At 39.1% G+C, this 24,740-nt stretch overlaps 1 protein-coding gene across 1 annotated transcript in view; it reads right to left on the minus strand.

Annotated features, from left to right (window-relative positions):
* FRMPD2 (FERM and PDZ domain containing 2) overlaps nucleotides 1–24,740 on the minus strand; it is a 70,237-nt gene that overhangs the window by 37,275 nt on the left and 8,222 nt on the right. The window contains exons 2-16 of the mRNA XM_038141254.1: nucleotides 23,033–23,173; nucleotides 21,080–21,237; nucleotides 19,460–19,525; nucleotides 18,073–18,258; nucleotides 17,131–17,257; nucleotides 15,224–15,355; nucleotides 12,791–12,875; nucleotides 9,129–9,279; nucleotides 7,427–7,498; nucleotides 6,578–6,752; nucleotides 5,603–5,753; nucleotides 5,368–5,506; nucleotides 4,319–4,471; nucleotides 2,799–2,984; nucleotides 1,748–1,904 (exon numbers count right to left, since the gene is read on the minus strand). Coding sequence (XP_037997182.1) covers nucleotides 1,748–1,904; nucleotides 2,799–2,984; nucleotides 4,319–4,471; nucleotides 5,368–5,506; nucleotides 5,603–5,753; nucleotides 6,578–6,752; nucleotides 7,427–7,498; nucleotides 9,129–9,279; nucleotides 12,791–12,875; nucleotides 15,224–15,355; nucleotides 17,131–17,257; nucleotides 18,073–18,258; nucleotides 19,460–19,525; nucleotides 21,080–21,237; nucleotides 23,033–23,156 — 2,062 coding nt within the window. The 5' untranslated portion in view covers nucleotides 23,157–23,173. The remainder of the gene's footprint in view (nucleotides 1–1,747; nucleotides 1,905–2,798; nucleotides 2,985–4,318; nucleotides 4,472–5,367; nucleotides 5,507–5,602; nucleotides 5,754–6,577; nucleotides 6,753–7,426; nucleotides 7,499–9,128; nucleotides 9,280–12,790; nucleotides 12,876–15,223; nucleotides 15,356–17,130; nucleotides 17,258–18,072; nucleotides 18,259–19,459; nucleotides 19,526–21,079; nucleotides 21,238–23,032; nucleotides 23,174–24,740) is intronic.

Below are 24,740 nucleotides of genomic sequence, written 5' to 3' on the forward strand. Positions count from 1 at the left end.
AGCTTAAATTCTGCTTGTACATGACAGCTAAACTCCCGTGTGTTTTCCTAACAAATGGTAGCCTGAATACAACTCTCTAGAACAGTGCTCTGCAGCATTAAATCTAGGTTCCCTCTTTCCTCGGTGACTTTGATCAGAGGCGTTTCTTAAGGCATCAGAAGGCTTAACTGTCCAGAGAATTAGCGCAGCCTGGGAGTTGCCACAGTGATTCTGAAGTTGCTTCAAGCTTTGAAGTGATGGTGACTTATACATCTGAACAGTGCATCAGAAGCAGAAGCATGCAGAAAGACCCTCATAATCTCTTACAGTGTCACTGTGGTGGCAAAGGCAGAATTTTGAACTCCTGTCTGTCACCGCCTTACTAAGTTTTTCTTCTGGGACAGCAAGCACACACTGAACCCCAGAACCTGTGGTCACGTGGCCTGTGTAAGTCTGGCTTGTTTCAGTAATTTGGATCAGCTTGTAATCAGCACTTGGATTATAATTTTCTTAGTTCTCAATAATTTTATTCTGTTCTATATGGGATGCAATATTTTTTTAAAGATAAATTACCACAAGCAAATGTGACACAGGAAACTGTAAGATGCACTATTAGCACTCATTTGAATGCAATAAAGCACAGTTCCACTAAATTATGTTAGAAGCTAGAGATGTCAAACAGCAAACATGTAGGTTCAAGATTCCTTGAAACTAAATGCCATCCTAGGGCCTTTTTCCATGGTAACAATTTTGTGCAAAAATTTCACCTTTCATTAAATAATTTTAGTGGTAAGGAGGCAATATATCAATCATCCTGTTACATGCCATGGTAGTATTTGTTGGCAACACTTTTATGGTTTTACTACAGAAAGGAGCATCCCAGCAGATAAGGCAGGACACTTGATTCTCCTGCAGTGACTCACCAGGTCAAACACTCAGGGGTTGTAAATGATCATGGTTCTGCTCAAGGCCATGGATGAGTTGGTGAAAATTCATGTTGCTCCACTGAAGTCAAGAGTGATGACAATTGTCAGCTTAGGCTCTTATTTCCTATGTGCCTCAGTTTTCCCATAATAATCGCCACCCATCTTTTCAGAACATGCTGAGAAGTGTGGGTGAGATGTGATATGTATCTGCCCTGGATGGAGCAGAATCTTGTTAGAAACTATGGGAAATCTGAAGCTTGAGGAGGTACTGGTCATATCTTCCACAGACATGGCAAAATCTAAGAGAAGAGCTGCTAGCAGCTGTATAGTTAAGTGGGTGTGACTCATGTGCCTTTAGGGATTTGGTGGTTTTGTCCTGGGACTGAACCACTGGGTAGCATCCCTGTTTTATACAAAATAACTAAGTGCAGCTCCAGCATGTCTGGGCATTATTATAGTTTTTATTTCTGTAGAACATTTTTCAGGTTGCATTTGGGGTAGGTCTGATATACTTCTGCAGAATTCTAGCAGTAGAATTCTCCTGAAGGGAAGTGAAATCATGCTTATTTCTTCTTTAAATATGAGTTTAGCTACATAGCTGTTATCATCAGAGAATCCCTCTTCACCCCTGCACATGCCTACTCATATGCATGTGCCAAATTAGACATAATCAGAAAAATTAGACTCTTCAAACTTTCAGTGTAGTAGGAGACATTGTTTTCTAACTGAAGCAGAGTGAAACTGAGGTGGCAGGTTCTAATTCTCAGATTTGGTGAATGTACCTCACCTAAAACATAACCATGTCCTGTGATCCCAGTAACAAAAGTGCATTTATGCCTCACCTGATGAAGTTTGACGAAGTTGCCTGGAATTCATCTGTGCATTGAATTTGTGCTGGGCAGAACAGAGGTCCAGTAGGTATTTACATGTCTTTGCTGTATCAGTAATGAAGGTGTGTTTCTTACCACTGAAGCTGCTTTCAATCATGAATTTTTTTCTCTGAAGAAGAAAAAAAAAAGCACAGGTTGTTTTATATATCAGTCATTACGCCGAGGCACTGACAGTTCATTTACATAATGTTGTTGGTTTGTTCAGTTGTATTTATGCCTGACTGCATCCCTTTTGTGTGCAGTAAATGCCTGTTGTAAATTCAGCACTTGTAAGCCAGGTGCCTGTCATTGGGATCATAACTCTTGCTGTTGAAAGTCAAGAACCTTAGGACATTGAATGCAGTGATAGCAGGTTGCTAAAACTGCAAAATTTGGCCCCACAGATGTTAAAATTATTAAACAAAGGAACATATCTTCCAGGGGGAGGAGGACCATTTTTGGAGAGCAAACAAGCTGGGAAATGTGTGATCAAGTTTGACACTTAAACTGTACAAGAGTACATTGATATACCTCTAATGTCAAAACCCCATTTAGAAATGGGTCACAATCTTGTCACCAATTCTAGTTTGTTAGCAGACTTCAATATACTAAGAGATGAGGGTGGGAATAATGAGATCTGGAAAGTGGAAGACTTCATCCCATGACCTGATGTAGGCAGAAAAACAGAAGAAAAGAGCAGTAAAGACAAGAGAGGAATGAATATGGAATATGCTATGGAGAGATTTGGCATAGTCTCTGTAGTAGTCAGCACCAGATTATTCAGTTTTATGGTAATTTGTCTTTGGCCTTGGCATAAATACTGCAGAACTAAACTTCACAAAGGACTCAGTACGTTCATATGCACATCCAGATCCAGCTTTGATTTTAAACTCTTTTCAGAAAGGACTTGCCCATATAGAGTGAATCTAATTCTTGCTCTGAATGCAATTAATTTATCAAAGCAACAGGGAGAAAGGCAGTAAAGCTGTAGAGAAGAGAAGAGATTCAGTTAGTTCCAACTCACGTGAGCTGAAATTCTCTCTGTTTCACGCCACTGGAATCTTAAACTGGCAATTCTTGTGTGATTTTTGTTTTCATAGACAATGATGCCTTTGGCACAGATTCCCAGGATGATGTCCCCTTCTGTCCCTTTCTTCTCTTGGGACACACGATAGAATAACACTCCATATTCCGGAAGCTGCTGAGTCACCTTGTAGAGAAAAAGTGCTTTTACTATGCCTTATTCAAAAAGATTCATGGGAAGAAAGGTAGATGGAGGAGAAAAAGCTTTTGAATGTCTGAGGAGCCGGTGTCTGCCCCTGCCATCTAACCATGCAGGGGACATTCTGAGAAACTCACCCAGAGGTTCTGGGTGTTCATGCTTGTTCTTCTACCTCCTGTCACAAAAGTGTTAAAATGTGACTCAGACACATTAGAGAACTCTGGACTATGACTAGGATTTACTGTCTGATCTGCAGACCAATGTGAGTTTATCCTAAAACCTCATATTTTCTTTCTGGGAAGCTAATGTAAAATCCTCAAATGACTTTTCAATTGTGAACAGAGATTTTCAGTGACCAAAATAAAACACTTTAAGAAGATCTGTTTTTTCAGAAAGTAACCACAGTACAAATGTTCAGGTCCTGAAAACTGGGGCATCTATAATCACTAGCTGAGTCTGGGTTTTAATTTTTAATCCCTTTCATATTTGGAATTTACATGTTCTTGCCATGGGGTCTGTCTTTCTCACTTTGTATGATGAGTTGGCTCCTTCTACAGACTTATTCATTGAAACAGATATTAACAAAGCTGCTTTTTCTTCATTGGATTTGCCACACATGATGGGACTGTCATTAAGGCTAAGCTTCAATCTCTTTCTTCAATTGCACTGACAGTGTTAGATGAGGAACTAATATAATTAAATAGCAACTGAACTAAAATGATGCTATAAATACCAGCATGTGGCACTGCAGCAAAATGACTACTGGTATTTATCCATTATCTGATCCCTGATATTTTTCATTTGATGGAAAGCAGAGAGGTTTGGGGAGAAAGAGAAGATAGCAGGAAAAAAGTTAAATCCCACATCATTGTGACTCTTTAGAACCCTAGAGAAATAGTCAAGTGAGAAAATACTCCAGATAACTCCTTCCTCACTTCCAGGGCTCACAGATACTTTTAAACAAACAATTGCTACATGTTTAGGAAGTGGCTGAACAGCTGCTGTAATTTCAGAAGTCAAAAAAGTGCTTATTCTCGTGTTTTGTAATCTTCTGGAGCCCAGACATGTTGGTAACCTGCCAAAAAATTACATCAAACCTTAGAATGCTGCAAATACACTGAAACATGCTATGAAAACTCTCAGTGATAAGTGACGGTATCTACAGCAGAATGAAATTCTGAGGTTTTTGTTGACTGTTCAAATTTTTTCACCATATCTAAAATCCACTGTATCAGGCAAGAAAAAAAAAAAAGACAACAGTAAATAGAGAGGGACTCTCTATCTCAAAATTAATAAATAGTGTTTGGGGTATGGCAAGTTACCTTTAAAAACTCTAGTTCAGCTTCATCCTCAAACAGGGAGCGATTCATCCGATGTAATTTAGCAAGCTCTCGCTGTACATATGCCAGGGTCATTTTCTCTATTCGACTGGCTGGAACGTAGTCTTCAACACGAAAATAGCTCTTTCCATGCATCTGTGGGGGGACAAATTGAAAAAAAACCAGAGAGACAGGAGTCTTTTGTTCTTTCTCTACTTTTCTTGTTCGTTGCATTTCATTTCCAGGGTGACCCATTTGCAGAAGTCACCCTGCTGCCATTTCCCAAAGGAAAGTGGGGACAGCACATTGTGTCCTGACAGCCACATTGCCTCTGGCCCCTGTGTTCAGGCAGCTGCTCAAAGCACACTCCACTTCTTTGGGCAGAGGGGAGGAAGGAGCTGGGCCTGCAGGTGTGTCCTGCTCTTAGAGCTGGCAGCTACGGCTGCATCAGGACAACCTACAGTGGGGGACCCATTGCCATGGTAGATCTGACCACATGGATGAGACTACTCAGAGTTCAATTAACAGAGCTACCCTGATTTACATAGCGGAAGAGATGGAAGCCAACATAAATGGGTGTTTTCTTTACATTTGAAAACTAGGACAGCTAGTTCAGATATAGAGAGACCTCCCTGTCTTTGCAGCTTGTGGATCTGAGCCTACACATAAGATAGCTGTGAATTCTGAAGTGTTCCTTTGCTTTTCTCTTCCCTATTTACTAATCTCTTTAAGCCCCTCTGCACATCCAAGCTGGGCCTGTGTTGGAAACCTTCTACAGATTTTCTGGAGTTTCTAGGATATATTATCAATTATGAAGGACCCAGACACTAATCATTCTGCCATATTTCCTGGTAAAATTCACCTGGCTCATTACTACTCCATAATCAGGAATATTTTAATAATTTTTATAATTGAGTCTGAAGGACTTATCTGGAGGACTTAACTGAGGTTCTCTGCTATTCGCATTTCTTCCTTAAACTCTATGTGACAAACAAAAGCTGCAAAAGTTGTAGAGAGAGACCTCTGAGAAATACTGTATTATTTCTGCACACCTCAGAAGCATAATTGCCAAGCTCTGCCTGTAAAGCCAAGGCGCCGAGTTTCAGGGCAGTCTCATCACTGCAATATAATCGCTCCTCCAAAATATCTTTACGAAGCTGCAGGTAAAACTGATGCCTTGTCAAGCCATGCCTGCAACAGAAAAGGATTTAGAAACTCAGGAGGAGCTTTGAATGGTATCCCTAAATGCTACTGGTTTTCCTTCAGTCAGCAGAATTTTGCACTTACTGAATAACATTAAAGTGGTTGACAAAGAATTTTATCCTTAGAAAGAGAGTGAAATTAATGATGGACATTTTCTTCTTAGGTTGGTCATTCCAGCCATCTGGGGCCACTTTGTAGAGTTTGGTCTCCTCATCCAAAAAGAAGAATTCTTTACCTGAAATGAGAATTTTGGGTTCTGTGATAAACCTGGATATACTTCAGCAGCTTAATTCTGCTGTCTTCATAGAGTGCATCACTAGCAATAAAAAAATAAAATGGATTGGGGATGTCAGCTGAGATTTACTTCTCTGTGTCACGATTTAACTTATTGCTCCTGTGATGTGGAACATAGGACAGTATGTAATTTTGGATTATAAATGTTAGATGCTGGATTAGTATGGTATCTGAGAAATCACTCAAGGATTCATGGGGTTTGCATTCTTCTCACCACTCAGGTTCTGCACCCCTTTTTAATCCTCATGCCCTACACACAAGGTGTGCTCTTTCCCAGTGTCTCAGCTGTGCCTGCCATCAGAAGGGGAGTAGGGAGATGTGGGTCTGGTAGGTGACACAGCTGAACCTGTACTCTCACTTATATCTAGGAATAAACACAGGCAGCCTTCCCAGTGCAGTGCTTCCTGGAATTTCTGCTGGAGCTGCATGGCTCAGTATTATTTGAGTGCAAGTCTGGGACACAGCCTTTTCTGCCTGGGAATATCAGCCAGTAAATGTTGTATGGCTGTGCTGATGCACAGTCCTAGGGCAGACATGCTTTACATCAGTGCAGTGCTGTTTAAACCAACATACCTTACTTTTGCACATGCTTTGTATCTGCTTCTACCTAAGGATCTTAAAGGATCTTTGAACGAATTCTTGATGAATGATTCTTTGATGAATTCTTGAATGATTATTTGATGAATTCTTACTGGAATTAATTGATAAAGTGATTACAGAGGCACTGAGGGACAGAGCTGTCTCTGTACTTAACTGTCTAATTACCTTTCAGGTAAGCCAAGCCAAAGTAGAAATGTTCCACCAAGTTTGCATATGCCACCACAGTGTTGAAAACATCTCTTGCCTTGGTCTTGATGTCACATTGCACCTCAAGGCACTGCCCATTGAGTAGAATCACATTGAGATCCCTTTGGGACAAATAGGATTTCCCTTTTTTAGTCTAAGAACATGCAAGAAAGAATGAAGAATGAGTGCCAAGTACAAGCAAAGCAAGTTCCACAGTATTTTATTTACTGGGGCCCACAAGTGGCCTGTCTCTATACAACCAGATGAAATTGGTCACAACACCATGCTATTCTCTGCCTCCCTTCTCATAAATTAATATCACAAACATTTCTGATTTTCTTAAAACACAAAGAATCACAATGAAACAGCCGAGCATACTCAAATTCTCCAGTCGCCAGGGTTATTCTAGATTTGGGGCTAATTCCAAATTTGCCTTGCTCTCATTTTTACTGCTGTCTCTGTCAACCTTCTACCTTATAGTAATGAAAAGTAAAGTATGTGCCTGCAAGCTGGAGAAGTCCCATACATTGGAACTAGATGTCATATTGCAGATTTGCTGTACAGTCTTTGTCTCAAAGGTCTAGGGCTAAAGTGAGCATTCTAAGCTGAGAAGGATAAATTAAGCTTTTTTTGCACCAACAGAAATAACTAAATAGCACTAAGAATTAAAGTACATCCTTTCAAGTCTCAGTACCTGTGCAGGAACCCTAACTTGTTTTGAGAGGAGGACATGGAGAGAATACTGGCTTGAGACTCAGGTGCTACTTACAAAGAACCCTGACTAAAATGTCACTGGATTAGTTCTAGATTCTTAATGTTCATTCTTACCACAATTGATCCAGGCAGCTGTAAGGTCACTGGTGGTTCACTGGACAAAATAACAAATTCTGGACCTGAAAACTGCAAGGAGGCAATTTAGAAATTTAGTAAGTCTTCTTAATGGAATGAAGATCTCAAACACAAGTATCAATGAAACCCATTTCTATTGATCTGTACGTTGGACCTAATTGACTTCAGTGTCTAATAAGGTGCAAATGCTGACTGATGACTTCTCTCTATTTGGGGTCTCTCCTGTGTAGACTCCCAGGGTCTAAGTAGAGGTAAGCTCATGCTGAAGCCTTTTCTTCTGTAAAGGCACTTAATCAAGATCCATTTCCTTTGCAAGGCAACTATTTTCATGGCACTTATAGAAACTTATTTATTCTGAGACCTTTTCTCATTTGATTCCCAAATTCTCTGAGGACAGTCACAGATATGTAAACATGTACATACACACTGCTGTGATTGAATAAGCCCAGCTTCCCTAGGAGCTAGACTGAAATGCAGAGCTGCTTTCTTCCCCATAATAAAGGCTGACTGATGGTTCTTATTAGAAGACATTGTATTCTTTTGTTTTAATTTCAAATAACTTCAACAGTTTTAAGGTCTTTTTTTCTTGCTGAGTATCCATCTCAACTAATTTTATATATTGGGTTTTCATCAGATACATCTATGCTTTTAGATCCCTTAAGCAGACACAAATAATTAAATGTCTTCAAGTAATAAGATGTGAATCCTTCCAGCTGTTCACCACGACTTAGTAACTTGACCCATTTAGATACTTAAAAAGAAACCAACTTTAATAATAGTGTGGTCCTACCAACAGACAATGCAGTTTTATATCGCAATAAAGAGGGACTAACACTGTGTTGTAACAGTTGCTGAACTCCTGTGAAAGGCCGCTATTATCCCCACAAAAACCATTATAAGAAAATTTAAAACAAAATTTATATGAGAAAAGATAATTTTCCAAAGTATCTAAGTGAAGCTCTTGACCAAATATTTGTCACTGGTCACTGTTGAGGTTCTGAACTGGGAGGAGATGAAAGGGCTCATCAGCCTGAAATCTGTCCCCTCTTGTTCCACCACAGAAAACTTTATATGAAGGATCATGGTGGAGCTTTCTGTGATTCAGTTATTTCTGAATTTTTGCAACCCAGAAAAGATTGCAAAACAACATATCTTTTAAAGAAACATTATTCTTTCCATTTAACAGAGTCCTACCACAACTTAGCAAGTAGAAATAGTCAATTAGAAGAACTACTGTCTGGGCACATTCACTGCCAGTCTACGCTTTCTGTGCAGACATGCACTGTAAAAAAAAACTTAAGTCCTTTGAGCATCATTGGCTGGCAGACGTTTGGGTAAAATGTCTCTGTAAAATTTTTTGCTGTTCTGAAGCTGCTGTCAAAGTGGTAGGTGAAAAGAGTCCATATGGTGTCTGATGATGGCAGAAATCACATATGCAGGTCAGAGAGGGTTCAATTATGAGCTTTTGCATAGTCCTTATGGACAATTGCTTTCACTGCCTTCCGTTCTGACAGCACAACTGGATTATGCCTCATTTGGAGTCTGTCAATTTAGAATACTCATCTAATAAGATGAGTCAGTAGCTAATATGCACATCACTGTCAAACGAAAATTAGATGAGAGGCTTCTCTTTAGTGATATTTACATTTTGAAATCAGCTTATATGTTTTTCATCATTCACCTTTTCCTTCCTGTGGAACAAACATTTCTGTGATGCAGCAGCTGCTGAGTAGTCCTTTGTGGACACAGAGAAGGTGGAGCCCAAGCTTAGCAGGTTCTGTCGGCTGTTCTTCTGAGTTCCACCAGGGATTTCTTCTACAGCACTCACCGACCTCCAAAGGAAATATCATAGTGAGGAAAATACAAAACATGCAATCAACACAACAGCAACCTGGGGACAGAGAGTTTAAGGTACAGTAACTACTGGAATACTATGAAGTCCAGGGCAATGTCTGCTATAAGCTCCCTAATGTTTCTTTACAGAAAAAATCAAATAATTTAACAGGAGTAATATTACTGGTGCTCTTTATAAATAAATCTAAACTCTGCTTCGATTCAATAGAGCCAGGTTTGTTTCTTTTCTGCATTTGGTGAGCCCGATCCAGCTGGTTTAACTTTGGTGAAGCCAACAGGCAAAGAGTATAGCCCCATTCCCTTCTGGGAATTCTACAGGATGAAGCAAATTCCTCATTTATTATTTTCTCAAGAAAAAAGCTTCAGAAAGCCTTAGCATTTGTTGTGACATTATTCAGAATTTTCCAGGAATGGGAACTAAATTATTTGAATACTAATTCATCAGGATAAATTAATATCGTAGGGAACTGAGGGAAATTTTCAATTTAATTAAGAAAAAGGTGTCTGAAATCTCGGATCAGAAAGCTGTCTTTGTACTATAGTTTTAATTTAGAAAGTAATGGTGTTTTCCATGTAAGCACATATGTATCCTTAGAATAAACTTCAAATATACGACATACTCAATGAACAAATAATGATTATGTGGTTCAGATTGAGGGGTTTCATTGAGGTGGATTTTTGTTAATTAGATTTTTCAACAAATGCCAAAGACAGATGGAAGCTTTTCCCTTATCCCAAAGTTTCATCCTTTTCTTCTGCACATTGCAGATTTACATCAGGAAACTATTCAAGGAATTTCTAAAAATTTTTAATGAATTAACTGGAGCAGTTTCTCATCTCTTCTGCCTAGTATCCAATAACAGGGAATGTGAGAGTGGCTCAAAGCTACAGTAGGTGGGGTTCAGAGATGATGTTAAGAATCATTTCTTTACTTCAGAGGGAGCTGAACACTAGAACAGACTTCCTAGAAAGATGGTCACTGGTCCAAGTTTATCAGTTTCTAAGAGGCATTTGGAGATGTCTTTAATAACATGCTTTAAGTTTTGGTCAGCCCTGAAGTGGTCAGTCAGTTGGACTAGATGATTATTATGAGTCATCTTCTCTCTCCTCTCCTCTCCTCTCCTCTCCTCTCCTCTCCTCTCCTCTCCTCTCCTCTCCTCTCCTCTCCTCTCCTCTCCTCTCCTCTCCTCTCCTCTCCTCTCCTCTCCTCTCCTCTCCTCTCCTCTCCTCTCCTCTCCTCTCCTCTCCTCTCCTCTCCTCTCCTCTCCTCTCCTCTCCTCTCCTCTCCTCTTCTCTTCTCTTCTCTTCTCTTCTCTTCTCTTCTCTTCTCTCCCTATTTTAATTTACATTCCTCTGTCTATAAAGATATCTAGCTATTTTTGTTTCTATCAATGCAACCTCATAAAGATCAGCATTTACTTAAGAAATGTGCCTCAAAATTACCTGAAGTGACCTTTATTATTATTGTGTAATAAGAAAAATATTATTAGCTCAAAATCCAAAATTCTTTATTAAGAAGGTTTTCTTTTCCTGTGGAAAGCATTTCCTGATATTATTCCTGTTAGGTGAGAGATGCCAGATTTGACAGTTGTGCCTTCTTTAGATATAGACCAGAGCCTTGCTTACAAACTTCACTTTGTGAGATGTAAATTATGTTGACTGGTCTGCCTACAGAATGAGCATGATGATATTAGTAAGCTTTATAGATAGTAAGCCCATCACTTATTTTTGTGTTTGTTGTACTCCTACATGGGAAACTGGTGATTTCCAAAGTAATTTCAACTCCACTGCTGTCATGGTACTTGTAATAGAATGGTGACTGTGGTGGAAATTCAGTTGCAGATGCTTACAACCAGGAGTGGGGTTTACAGTCCTTGAAGTTCTATGGGAAGCGGCTTGCTGGAAATTTGGAGAACAGAGTTCATCCTTCAGCAGAGGAGGAGAACTTATTCTTGGTAGCATGATTTTGGATCAAGCATATTAAGATTATATCTGGGTTTTTAGTCAAAGGAATGGCAATTACTGTGAATTAGTAAATAAATCCTCCATTACTCATATAACTGCTAGATATATGATGCATATATAGATGTTGGTGAACACATGGATAAATGTGTATGTGTGTAGTTAGACAAGTAGACAGAGACTTCTTTCTTGACAAAAGCAGCCACTATCCTGCAATCTGTTTGTAGATCTCTCTTGTTGCAGCTTTATAGGTGTACTGGGATATCTCCTACTGCCCAGATTATCATGGCTGATTTATCAGGAAGTTCAAACTGTTTACTTGGGACACATTTAATTGGGAATTGATCTAAATTGAGCATTTCCTGTGGGCCTGAATTACTCGTGTCATGGTTAAAAGAAGAAACTCCTGTTTAACTGGGTCAAGAACCCAATTTAAATGGGATGTCTGTAGGGATTACATGGTGCTTAACTATGGGATTCTGGTCTTTGTGGTGCCTAGAGGCTGACAGTACTTACATCTCTTCTTCGTTTGGAAACAGCCATGATTACAGCTGCACTGTGCTAACACCCAGTCTAGAAAACTCTTGTTTGGCAGCAGTGGTGTTTCCATGGCTTTTGAAAAGGAGGTAGTATCAGCTGCACAATCCTCAGTTTTCTTTGCCAATGTCTATAGGGCTGCTGTCCCTGCCATGGCTGAAACGAGGCTAATCCTCATGACAGAGCAGAGGTCTTTACTGCTTGTGACCCTGCGTTACCTGTAACTCTGCAGCACAGTGGTGGTGCAGGGCTGGATATGACTGACACAAGTGAGAAAAATCAGTATAAGCACCGAGGTAGAAATGCAAATGAAAATTATACATTACATACATGGTCTGACATAACCACTCCAGAACACATAAGGTGTGACAGCAATTTAATGTGACAGCAAGGCAAGACCACATCCAAAATCTGAATATGGATAAATAAGGACTCTGACAGAATGCCTTGAAATGGGAAGTGATGACTCTTCATACCTTTTCAACAAACTTTTCCCTTCATAAATTATATAATTAGTAATGTTAGAAAAGACCTCTAAGATCATAAAATTCATCCTTTCACAGTCTCTGTGGAGCAGCTTCCCAGTTGTTTCAGTCACAGAGTGCTGCTTCCCTGCCTGCTGGAGACACAGGTGGGGGCAGCTGTTCTGGGAGGCCTGTGGCATCTGGCAGGACACAGTGGTGCAGTGTAAATGTGGAAATCTGGAATTTGTTTTGTATAGATTGTTCAGGGCCCAAGTTCCATTCACTAGAGCTTTTGGACTGTTCCACTTGGAACCAAACCAAGTCTAAGCGAACATTATTTATTTATTCTACATAAGACAATGTTATGTATTTATTAAGTTATTTATTCTATATAAATAGTGTCTATTATCAAAACAATCTCAGATGGCAATTCAGGCATTTTCTGATACTGGCATTGCAACAATAGTTGCTGGCTTCACTTTCTTATAAAACAGCTTCCATCATGTAGAATCTGAATTGAGCTTACCTGTTTATGAAGAGCTTGTAGCTACTTTCTGTCCTTGACCCACTAAGTGTGGTGTCACATGATCTGTGTGTCTCTGGAACTTTTCCTTCAATAAATAAAGGAAATTTCAAAATTCAAGCGATAGAAGCAGCACTCAGCATCAGATGTTGGGGCAATTACAACGGGGAAGAAATTTAGACTGGAAACTTCCTCTCTTGTGTCCTCGCTTGGACATGATAAATGGCTATTTAATAGGGTTAGTGAATACTGCACCAGCAGTATTCCCTGTTCCCTAGTTATTGTCACTTCCTCTTCATAACCCTTTATGTGAATGTAATTTGGAAAACAGCTGTGTAGGTACAATGGCTGTCATTTCCATCTCTATGGGGGTAATTTGTGAATCAGCTTTTTCTCTTCAGAAATTACGCCAAATTTTTGTTCTTCTATTTTCAGGCATAAAATGGGCAGAAAAAGGCAGGAAACTTCTCTGGCTTAATCAGAGTAGAACATAAAATCAATGAAATGAAAATGATTGTGTCTATTCCACGGGTTACTTTCTATGTTAAATAGATTGTGAATGTTTTTATAACATAAAAACATGGTAGGCGTAGTGGATGGTTTGTGGGTCCTTAGCAAATAAGGATTGCATTGTTTTTCACCTTCAGTCATCTCTGTTGCTACAGAATGGACAGGTGTTGCTTTGTCCAAACACATGAAGGTTGAAATTTACAGGCAGAGCCAGAGAGGGTTGTGCAAGTGGTGATTCTATGAATGTTTCCTGTATCAGCAGAGATGTTTGAAATCTTTAGGGAAGGGTGAGAAGGTTAAATTTTTATTCACTTGGATCATTTCATTGATCTTTTTGAAGAATTGCATATCAAACTATTACGTAAGTAGGATGATAGAGATGGTAAGATAAGCTGGATGGAAGCTTATCATGGAAGTAGAATAATTTCGATAAAACATTCAGGCACAACACCCTGAGACTTCACTGTGAATTCCAACACGAAAACGTGACACTGAATTCTGGTGTACCAACCAACCAAATGCAATTTTGAAACTTAGAAAATCTACCGTCCCGTTGCTAAAATAAGCATAAACATGTGGGGATTTTTCAAGCTGCAGATGGTAGTGACAAAATGTGAGATTTGAGATAAGCTAGTTACCAAAGTTAGGATTCAATCCTGTGTTCTGAAGCAACATGCTTTTTAATGAGAAAACCTCACAAAATTCTCTGCTTGCACTGTGGTTTTGATATAATTGCATAAATATATTTTGACAAGATCATAAAATTCTCCTTAGTCTTTCTATAGTAGGACAACTTGGCTACTCTCAGTGGCCAGACTGCCATGCTTTGATCACAAATCCAACACACACCTGACATTAAATTAACGTGTATTCTTCAAAGACGCTGATGCTGTAGATTTACTATATGTTAAATGAGCTCCTAATGTACAGTCTTGATAGAGATATTCATCTCCTTTGATGATGGTGCTCTACTAGATGGCAATATTTCTTTTCATAGAAGAATGCTTTTTTTAAAATATATTATGTCATGAAAGAATGTCTGGGACAAACAAGCTCTCACATTCTGTGTTTACTCGTGTATTTTTAGAATCCTGTCTTACAAAATCCTGAGTATGCACAGCTACCAGTGTTTCAGTGGAGACCGAGATATGCACAAAGTCACTGGAATGAGCCTTTGTCAAGTTTATGACCAAAATATCTTTCAAACTGTTTACAAAAGAGACTTCTGTTCTGAGTTTACCTTCCCTGATGTGTGACTGTGAATGTGACTCACACGTATGTGTCACTCGTGGAGCAGCTGCAGTCTCAGGTTTTTATTGCTGCTGATATTGATTGCAACTCTGGAGCTTCAGAAAAGCATCTTGCAGGAGGAGAGCATTAACAGGAATAACCTCACTTTCCTCATCCTTGGGCTGAGGGCTTAGGGCTGAGAGGCTATGACATGATGGGCTTTTTCCCCAGGATGTGCTTAATTTCTCTCTGCATTATGTCCTCATAGAACATTCAGTCTTAGGTATTATTTATAGATTCAATTGATTTTGGAGCTGACATCTTGACATTGTCACCATATGCATTTGAGGGGTAGCCCCACCTTTTTTGTCAAGACCCATGTGCTAAAAACATAATGTCAATCTTTGTGACCTGCTGAGCAGCTTTACCTGGCAAAGGGGGCATGAAGCAAGAAAGAGCTGATGGGGCTACATGGTAACCAGAGAATATATAGCTTTACTGTAGGACACAAGTGAAAAAGAATCTAATATAAAAGTATCTTTCTTCTCTACAACTTGGCACAAATATACCTCCCAAGTCATGTAACCACAAGTTGCATAGGAGTATCAATCACCCAGTACCTGGTCAGTCCCACACTTCAGGGGACAAAAGAGATGAATACATAATTTACAAACATAATATTTTTAACAATCTTACCTCTCCTATGTCCTCGGTTAGACAGTATCAAAGATGTACTTTCAGAAATACTATTAGAGTCACTATAATCCACAGAGAGTTGTCTGTAATCTTCTGTTGACTGACTATAGTTCATTAATCTGGGCCCTTTGTCTGGAAACAGAAAAGAAATGTGGTGAATCATATACTTTAATTATAAGTCATTGTATTTGCATGTTAATGTAAAGAACATTTGGATCGGCTAATTTTTATATAGTCCTCATCCTTCTATCTTCTAACCCTGACTCCAATTCCTTAAAGACTGAGGAAAGATTGGTAACTTCATTCTAGTACTTTCATAATCTTATTTTGACCAAAATTTGTTTTCATAGTTCTCAACTATTCCATATAAAACAAACCTAATACATAAATTTTGTTCTACATGTTTAACTGAAAGGTTGCAAATTGCAGATAACTTGCAAATTTCTTATGCATTGTACTCTGAGGTCCAAAAACTTGAGCTATAACTTCTTCTTTCTGTGTGCAGGGTGGACAATGTCCAAACAGAATCCACTACCAGAGTCAGATGCAGAAATTCCATTAATGGGTCATCCTAATTTATTAGGATGTACATATTTTTCTTGAACACTGATTTTACTTTGTTTGCATTCTCTCTTGTTCTTTTACAGAATTTCTGGAACATAATTTTTAATAAAAAAAAAAAAAGGAAGAAATGGAATGCTGTCTTGCAAAGTGCAGCTCACACATTTTCAATATAATTGACACCCTAATTCATTGAAGTCCTTTGGCAAATGTAAGTCAAGTGACCTGAATCACAGGCAAACACAGAGATCACACCAGATACATAATCTCTAGAACCAGTGTGAGGAAACTGGCAGGAACTTGTGGCTAATATGGGGTTGAAAATGGGGCCATCCCTTTTGGCAGCAGCAGAATTTCTACCTACTTTTGCAAGTGTGAATATACAAGCTCAGTTCTTGAGTAAGAGAACTAATATGGCTTGAGGGGTAGTTTGTCTGTATGCTTCCAGAAGAATCCCCTTTTCTTATAACCAATAATACATAACATAAATGTTCCAGATATATTTAAGTCTGTGTTTGATTCTAGCTGATTTCACAGAGCATATGTGTGATTTGCTGAATAGGAATTGTATTGCTCATATGCCTAATGCTGAGCATATCCAAAAAAAAAAAATCCTGTATAGCTTGGGCCAGCTTTCCCCTTGCTTCAAAATCAGAGATCTCTGTCAAAGTGAATAGTACAGTGTAGACACTAGAAAAAAAGATACAGTTATAGAATTACTCTGAGAGATAATAAATGTTGATCTTAGTCAAATGAAATAAAAAACTGGTATATATTGTTTTATTTATATAGTGAGCAGGATTTGGCCTTGTCTTGAAATCACTCCAGCAATTCATGTGTGAATTTATAAAACATCTTTTAAATAGAAAATTAAACTAAAATCAAGAAAAGAAACCACAAATCTTTGCTTGAATAATCAAATAGGAAAGATGAATATTTATTCCTTAATGGCAGGAGGAGAGCCTCACAGAACCCCACCTTCAAAAATACACTGGAGTATACAAAGTACAAAAGCAGTTTTGAAAGTAGAGGAGTTTTATATGCACAGGTTCTATGCAAAGTGCTTTAAGAGTCAAATCTGTGCAAGCTGATTTGTTATCATTGCTTCACAGCCCTGAGACTGCTGTCCTTTGTAGAAATAAGGAAAAGAAACAAAGAAACCTCACTGACTTGCCTCAGAGTCTTTCCATTATGAAGTAATTTATATGTACAGCAATAACTACCCTATCCAACACTACATGTAATCACTACAGCATGAAATTAAACAATCCATCTACTTTGGAAAAGACACAGAAAAGGCTGTCTGTATCCTTATTAGAGAGTTTAAATTATAAATCTTTCTTTACCTTGGTGAAAATTCATCTGGGATGCCAGTGTTGAGGTGTCCAATATTTTTTCATGCAGTCTTTTCCTTATCACGTGACTTCTGTTCAGCTGAGAGGCTGTGCTGTCTTCAGTGACCACCTGCTCTGTCTAGAAGGCAGTAATATTCAAAGTCATTGTCATATGATATGTGAACTTCAGACTGTCATAGTTAAGTGATCCTTGCCCTCTGGCTGTCAGAGGCTGCTGATCTGCTTTGTATAAACAACTTCATTTTCTCAGATTAACACAAAGGGGGACTGTGGGACTCCATGCTCTCATGCAAGCTAAGTTTAAGAGGGGACACCCTCTGTTAGAGTAGCAAAAAGAGTAGGAACGAGTGCAAAGGAAAAAATTATTCTCAGAATCTTAATGAATACTGATTGAAAACAAAAAAATTCTGGTGTGTTTTCTTCCGTTGTCATTCAGCATGTCAACAAAAATGGGTTTTGATATTTCAAATTTTGAAAAAACTTATGTGCTCATTTTCTAAAGACCTCATGTGGTCAGGCTTGATTGCACAGCAAATATTCAGTTCCACACAAGGACAATGACCTAATTTCCTGACATCATGTAAATGAGATTTCTTTGAATGTCATTAAGAAAGTCTGGAACAAGAATGGCAATGGAGAAATTTTTACTGTTGTGTAAAGTCCTTTACTTTGGCCAATATGAGGTCTCTGTAAAGGTTATGATTGCTTCAGTACTAACTAAAGAAATTAGGATACTGAAAGTACAAAAGCTCAGCCACTCGCCAGAGTGTAGAAGTGGTGTGTGAGATGGCTTCATAGAAGTTTAGAACCAAATCTCGCTTCCTTAATCCATACAAACATTAATTTTGGCAATCACTCACCTGTCTCCCATGTTGCTGGGCACCTCTCTCACTGCAGAAAAGGAGATGACTGAAGGATGAGAGTAGTACTTACCTCGCTGACACTTCCCACAGCAAACTGAACCATTCTCTTTATGTAGAATTTTGCTGGTAAGGAAGCAGATTCCTTCTGATGTGCTTCACATGCTTCCAGAATGGATTCAGGAGAAAGTCTTCTGTGTGGCAGATCTTCACACATTGTCAGCAGGAGTGTATGTAGTTGGTCACTCAGCTGGAGGGACTGAGTCAAAATAGAGGTACTGTTAAATGAAATCTCCCAGGGGACTGAAATCCTATGTAAACGGGGGCCAGGAATTTCTGGAAGCCTTTTGCTCTAGGTGATAAACATGCACTGAATTCCTTTAGATTTTGGGAGAATCACAGACAAGCAGCATAACAGCATGGAATGAACCTTTAGTGGGATCTAGGATAGCCTTGGAGGGAATTGACATCTCCAAGAATGATTGTTGGCCCAATTAGGGACTTCTTGGTGACAGACAGTTCACTTTGCTCCAGAGCTTTGTTAATTAGACTGTGAATCAAAGATTCATGGAAGTAAGGTATGTGGTAGCATTAGCTTCAAAAGGTAAGGAGTTTTACCAGCCATAGCTGTTGTCATAGAGACCAGATATTTTTTATATTTTAAGGCCATTTAGCTTATAAAGCTTTTTCTCTTAGAATGTGAAAGGGAGGTTAAATCTACTAGAAACCTGTGCTCTCCAAATTGAGAACAAGCACAACCAAAAGCATCAATACAGAAATGAAGCAAAATGTATGTTACAAGTCTTTCAAAGGATTCTGGGTAAGCAAGAAACATAATTTCAGCTAGCAGAGATACTGATAGAATTTGCTTGATTTCATTCTTCCATCCCATTCTTCCATCCCATTTTTGAAAAAGCACACAAATGTGAGCAGCACCACAATCGTGCCAATGTGGTGGTTTTGTTTTAGTCCTATCTTAGAATAATAGAATCGTAGAATAATTTAGGTTGAAAAAGAACTTTAACATCGAGTGCAATTATAAACCTAACACTGGCAAGTCCGCCACTGTATCATGTCCCTAAATGCCACATACACATCTTTTAAATACCTCCAGGGATGAGATTCAACCACTTCCCTGGGTAGCTTGTCCTAATTGTCTTGGAATAAATAATCTTCACCCTTAGAATCAAGGTACAATTCATCTTAATAAGAAAATTTCTAGTTTTTGAAGAAACAGAGTGGAGGGGAAAAGGAAAGGAAAGGAAAGATGAGCTCCAACTAAATTCCCTGATTTGTGTGAACTGATATTTTTGGTGAAGCTTAGACCTTGACACAAGCTCTTTAATTCTTTTCTAGTGGTCCAAAACACAAAGCCCCTCTTAGTGATATTTCAGACTATGCCTCTCATTCTTCGAACCTACCAGAATAAAAGAAAACTAAAATGTCTGTTTTGTACTGGCCTGGTTTGGAGGAACCTGGTAATCTGCTGACCAATAGAGGGTCATTCCTAAGGAATATACCAGCATCTGTCAAAAAGAAAAGGAAACCCCGTGTGAAATGAATACTGGAAATCAGGTGTGAAATCAATACAGGAAACCAGTACAGGAAAGTTTTATAGTAGACACACCATCTTTTATCTTTTTGTTTCTTTGGTCACCAAATGGCAGAAGTCACAGAATCATATAGATGATTTTTTTAAAAAACTAGACTAAACGTATCTAAAAGTAAAGTAGTGACTCTTAGCTTATGGACTAGGTTGCATGAAATTAGTGGTGACTTCTGGTCTTAAAAAACGGAGAGCTAGACATGGTTAAGGGATAAGGGGTTTTTGCCTTGGTATTTTAATAAGGATCCTTATGGTGCACTGTTTTGCCAAGGTGGGATGTGCCGCAATGCACACACACAACAGATCACGTATACAATTTATAGACCTTACAAATTTTCATATCTAACAGGGGTGCTCCAGTGGGAGGCCTGGATGAATAGTATGATATTTCCCTGTTCAATGAATTCCCCCCTGGATGGGCCAAATCTTTAGTTTACAGGATATGTTCTAGACAGGACCTTGGTTTCCCAAGACAGCGTAGAGTATTCTTCTCCTACTACGAGGCCTTTAGGATATTTGGTCTCCTGGCTTAACAAAATACTAGGGCTATGCTAAGTTATCAGACTTAAGGAATTACAAGTATGCATGCTAAGAATACTGAGGATACATAAAAGTTACATAAAAAGTATATAAAAGAAAAGGCAAAATATAATCTTGGCATCCTTAGTACTGTTCAGCTTGAGGGGCTGAGCCAGGCTGCCCTCTGTTCAAAGATGCCAGAAGTAGGGAAAGAAATTTGAACTCCTTTCTTAATTTTGAAGCTCTCCCATTGCTGATTAAAATTCTCCTCTACCTGTGGAACTGACTAGCTGTTATATGCAGGAAAATAATTACTGGAATAAGGCTGCTTATTCCACAGCTTCATTCTTCTGCCTAGTGTGTAAGTGGTCAGTTATGTGGGAATGTGAAAATACTGTGTTCTTCCTGAGGGGAGGATATAGTCCGAGAGGAATTTAAAACTTCAAGGTGCCTGAATGTTATATCTTACTGTCTTTCCAGAAATAATAATTTGTCAGAGAGAAGAAAAATAAATTGTTAACAAAGCTGAACATATTTCTGACTTTCTGGGACTGCTTTCACCCTCTGATTGTACAAATACAATATACTAATTGTACAAATACAAATACTACAGTCTTCTACTTCTACAAATACTACAGCTTCTGGGATTACAATTACCATATCTGCTTGAACACCATTTCATAGAAATATTCTTCCTTTCTGTCAGCCATTACAAATAATACATTTCTGCAGGCCTGTGGGACTGCTGTTCAAAATTTATTTTGATGTTGACATGCATGCAAATCCAATGATAAGCTGCAAGATACATGTAACATCTTTCTAACCATCTTTCTAGCCTAATTTGATTAGTTTTATTAGAAATGGGATGTGACAGTAGGTGCCTGGCAAGTTGCATTAAAACCCACAAGCTTGTCTTCATGAGTGCTGTCAAGATGCACTTTGCAATACACCTCACCTTTGTTAGTCCAAAGTGCTGGTTTTTACTTGGGTGGTGGAGCAATTCTGGTGGACTGAAAGGGGCAGCTTCTGTCTGAGATGCATTGTTTTGGAAAAACAAATTTCCTTCAGCAGACAGTAGTACTGACCATGGGCAAATCACACAGATGGCAGGGTCTGAAAAATGTTGAAGTCAATTAAATGGAGAGCTTAGTGTTGAATTCACTGCACTCAGAAAATCATGTTTCTGGCATCTCACCTGTATAATCAAACTCATCACTGGAGATGTACCCAGAATGACTTGCCTGATTGGGGACCTTATTGGTCCTGACCCACAGACTGACTTCCCAGGCTGACCTCAGACTTGCCTAGTCACTGTGGCCTTTCCTGGTGATCACTGGGCTTTCTGACCATAATTACCTTCAGCTGGCATTGTCTTTTGCTCCTTCCATGTTTTCTGTAGTGTTGTATGCAAACACAAGTCACACATGCTGGGAAGCTTGTCTCTTTTAGGAACAGCCAGCCAGCTTGTACTTCATCCTAGTGGAGAGCGCCTGGCCTTGTGTAGTGCTGGCCAGCCAACGAGTGGCATTCCTGCCTAACCTGGCAGTGCCCCAGCACACCAGAAATATTCTGTACCAAGTGGTGCTGATCATCATGAGATTTGACATGATTTATTGCATCATGCACAGCACAGCAAATGTGGCAGCCTTAGCCTTGAAAAGAGGCTGATTACAGAAACAATATAGCTGCAACTGAGATGGGTAGTCAGAGATATGCCTTACTCAACTGGGATGATGTTATGCCCTGGCAGGTAACCTTCCCTGTGCTCAAAGTAACTGGAGCACTGTGGATTCAGCTTCAGAATGACTCCAGCTTGGCATCACTTCAGGACTTGAGCTCTCTAAAGACAAGTTTTACCAGCTTTACACGTGGCCTGCAGCCCAGCTTGGTTGTACATCCCTACTTCTTCTTGGTTTAGTTTTCATGTTCTGATACCCTAAATTTATCTGGTGTAGCATAGGGAACATAGGCTGATTATCTTTTTTTTTTTTTTTATTGTTTTGTTAAGTCAGCAATCACAAGAGCATAGTGTCAGCTTAGTGTCTGGCACAGAGTCAATAGATGAACCTTTGCTGAACCTGTCCAGGTGGGTATCTCTGTGCTTCACTCCTTTGCACATTTCTGGTGCTTGTATTTCCTGGGCTATTCTATCCCCTTGTTACACCAGTTAATAGAGAACTGATGGTATAGCTGCTATAGTGTTCTAGCCCATTAAAAACTAGTTGGTAATGAATTTTCACTCCTCCAGCTCTAGTAGAAGTTACACATCACTTGTTTTCTGTATTTTGTATTTTGATTCTACATGCTTATGAGGTAAGAACACGTCTCATCCATTCTCCCCTCAAAAGGAATACCCATTCACATAAACAGTTCTCAAAATGTGACAGGTTGCTCAGCTGTGCTCTCTTGTTGTTGCTCAGTTGTGTTCTGTGCTCTCTCAAGCTGGCCTGCTTGGCAAGCAAAAATCATAATGATAAGTCACATTATTATCATCAAGGATAAAATCTCTTACTAGCTGAATGGAGAGCCATGTGGATTTGTCAGTCCTTTTCTATCAGTCCATGAAGGACATGAGCCTAGCTGGCACTGCACTTTCTCTGGGTGCATGTTATTCAGACTGCAGGAAGGACTCTTCTGTCTGCATATAATTGTACTTAGATTAATTACTACTCGATGCTTAATTTGAAAAAAAAAAAGTGTGAAGACCTTCTATGTAGGCAGAGCAATCTGCACATAATCCCAGCAGCACGGAAAGATTTCTCACTTTTATTGGCAATATGCTGTTAGTGCCATTAGTTTTTTTTGTCTCCACCTCACCCCCACAAACAAACAAACTCAAAAGAATTAAAATAACTCAAGAATTAATTTCCAGCAGTAAGAACTCTTATAAAGATGCTTGTCACCTCACCTTTGTGAAGATCCTCCAGAAGCTGCACTGTGGACAGGTACAGGAGTGCCCATATTTCTTCTTCCTCCAGAGGGCTTCCTTTTGCCCACAGGACCTCGGCCAATGTCACACAGGAAGTGCTCATGCCTGCTGCAGTAGATACTGGGGTTTGGACACAGTAAAATAGGCTGAACTGCTCAAGAAAAGCCCTACTGATTATAGCTGTACCCTTCTCTCACAGTAAAAAAATACTTTGTGAACCACCCTGCTTTTTTTGCTCAGAATAGGTAAGTATTGTTTACCTTGTCTTAATCTGAGTAAATAAAGGGTACTGAACTAAATGACCTCCTGTAATCTTTTTGAGCCCTTTCACTCCTCATTTAAAAGCAGTCATAAGATTCTGTGGAGAGCAAATAGTTTTTACTCAGGAGGTCCTTCATGAATATCCACTGCTCAGATTTTGTGAGTGGTTATTTGAATGACAGGTGATTGATTTTGCTGCTTAATTGGATGTTCCTGTCTATAAAAACATTACAGAGTTTATCTAAGAAAAAAAAGAATACAATGCAAAAGATATGCCCTGTAACATGAAAAGTTTATTAATATTGCAATTTCATTAATTGCTCAGCAGATTGATCAGTAAAAGCTGGTAGATTCTTACTGAATTAATTGACGAGAGATTTTCTTGCTTACATATCTGAGACTCAGTGCTTGCAGTTTATCACTTCCAATATACATATAAACTTGCTTTGTTTTGTTTCACTAAACCAAATTAAAAGATTATTCTCTTTTTGAACTACTGAATAGCAATTTAGTGGCTCCCAGCACACTGTTCTATCTGACAGGTACATAAGACCTAGCAGAAGAATGTGGATCCACACACTCATGCTGTTTTGTCTCAGTTGAAACACAGCGAATCATAATTTCATGTCCTACCTACTGGAGGAGTATTTTCATCATCCCAACCAACCAGAAACTGAGTTGTGACTTGAAGCACCATGGCTGCTTTTCCTTCATGTTTTGTCATGCTAAATATTCTCAGAGAAGGCTTTGCTCTTCATAAATGGACTTGATCTTTCCATGTAATGAGGTTTCCATTTCTGTAATTTACTAGTCTAGTCAGAGCTGCTCTAGGTCTACACATCAGTAAGGAAAACTGAATCCAATCTTCAAATTTCCTAAAAATTTTTGAACAGCTTTTGCTATTACTCTCCTGCCCCACAGGTTCATTTGATGCTGTGTAAATAGGGGAATAATAAGAAAAGTTAGAAGTGATCCATTTACTGATTTGAGTTTTGACATTGTCTGTAGACCAGCAAGTGAGGACACTGTAGCCTGGGATGCTAGTGTCACATATAGGATTGTAAACACTGTAAAATGAGTTCACTCACAGCCTTAGGGCAGATCTTGTCCCCCCAAAACTTCTTCACTCTCTCAACACAGCCCACTTACTGCCACTGTTTGCTCTGTGCTGGCAGCAGAACTCTTTGTGTCTTACGGCTGGTTGCTTTGCCAAATTCCTGTTCAGTATGGACTCTTCACGGGGTAACTGGAAGAGCATCACAGTGTCCTGTAGGACCAGCTTGTTGCTGATTAATAGACTGCTCAGACTTTGCTTCATGGGGTCTTGTCCTGGCTCACTAGCTTGAAACAAGGAATCACAACATAGAAAGAATGATCCCTTGTTGCAACCACCACAGGATTATAGACCAACCTAGTGACATTTTAA

This window comes from Motacilla alba, chromosome 6, assembly GCF_015832195.1.
Source record: "Motacilla alba alba isolate MOTALB_02 chromosome 6, Motacilla_alba_V1.0_pri, whole genome shotgun sequence".
In the NCBI taxonomy this organism is placed as follows: Eukaryota; Metazoa; Chordata; class Aves; order Passeriformes; family Motacillidae; genus Motacilla; species Motacilla alba.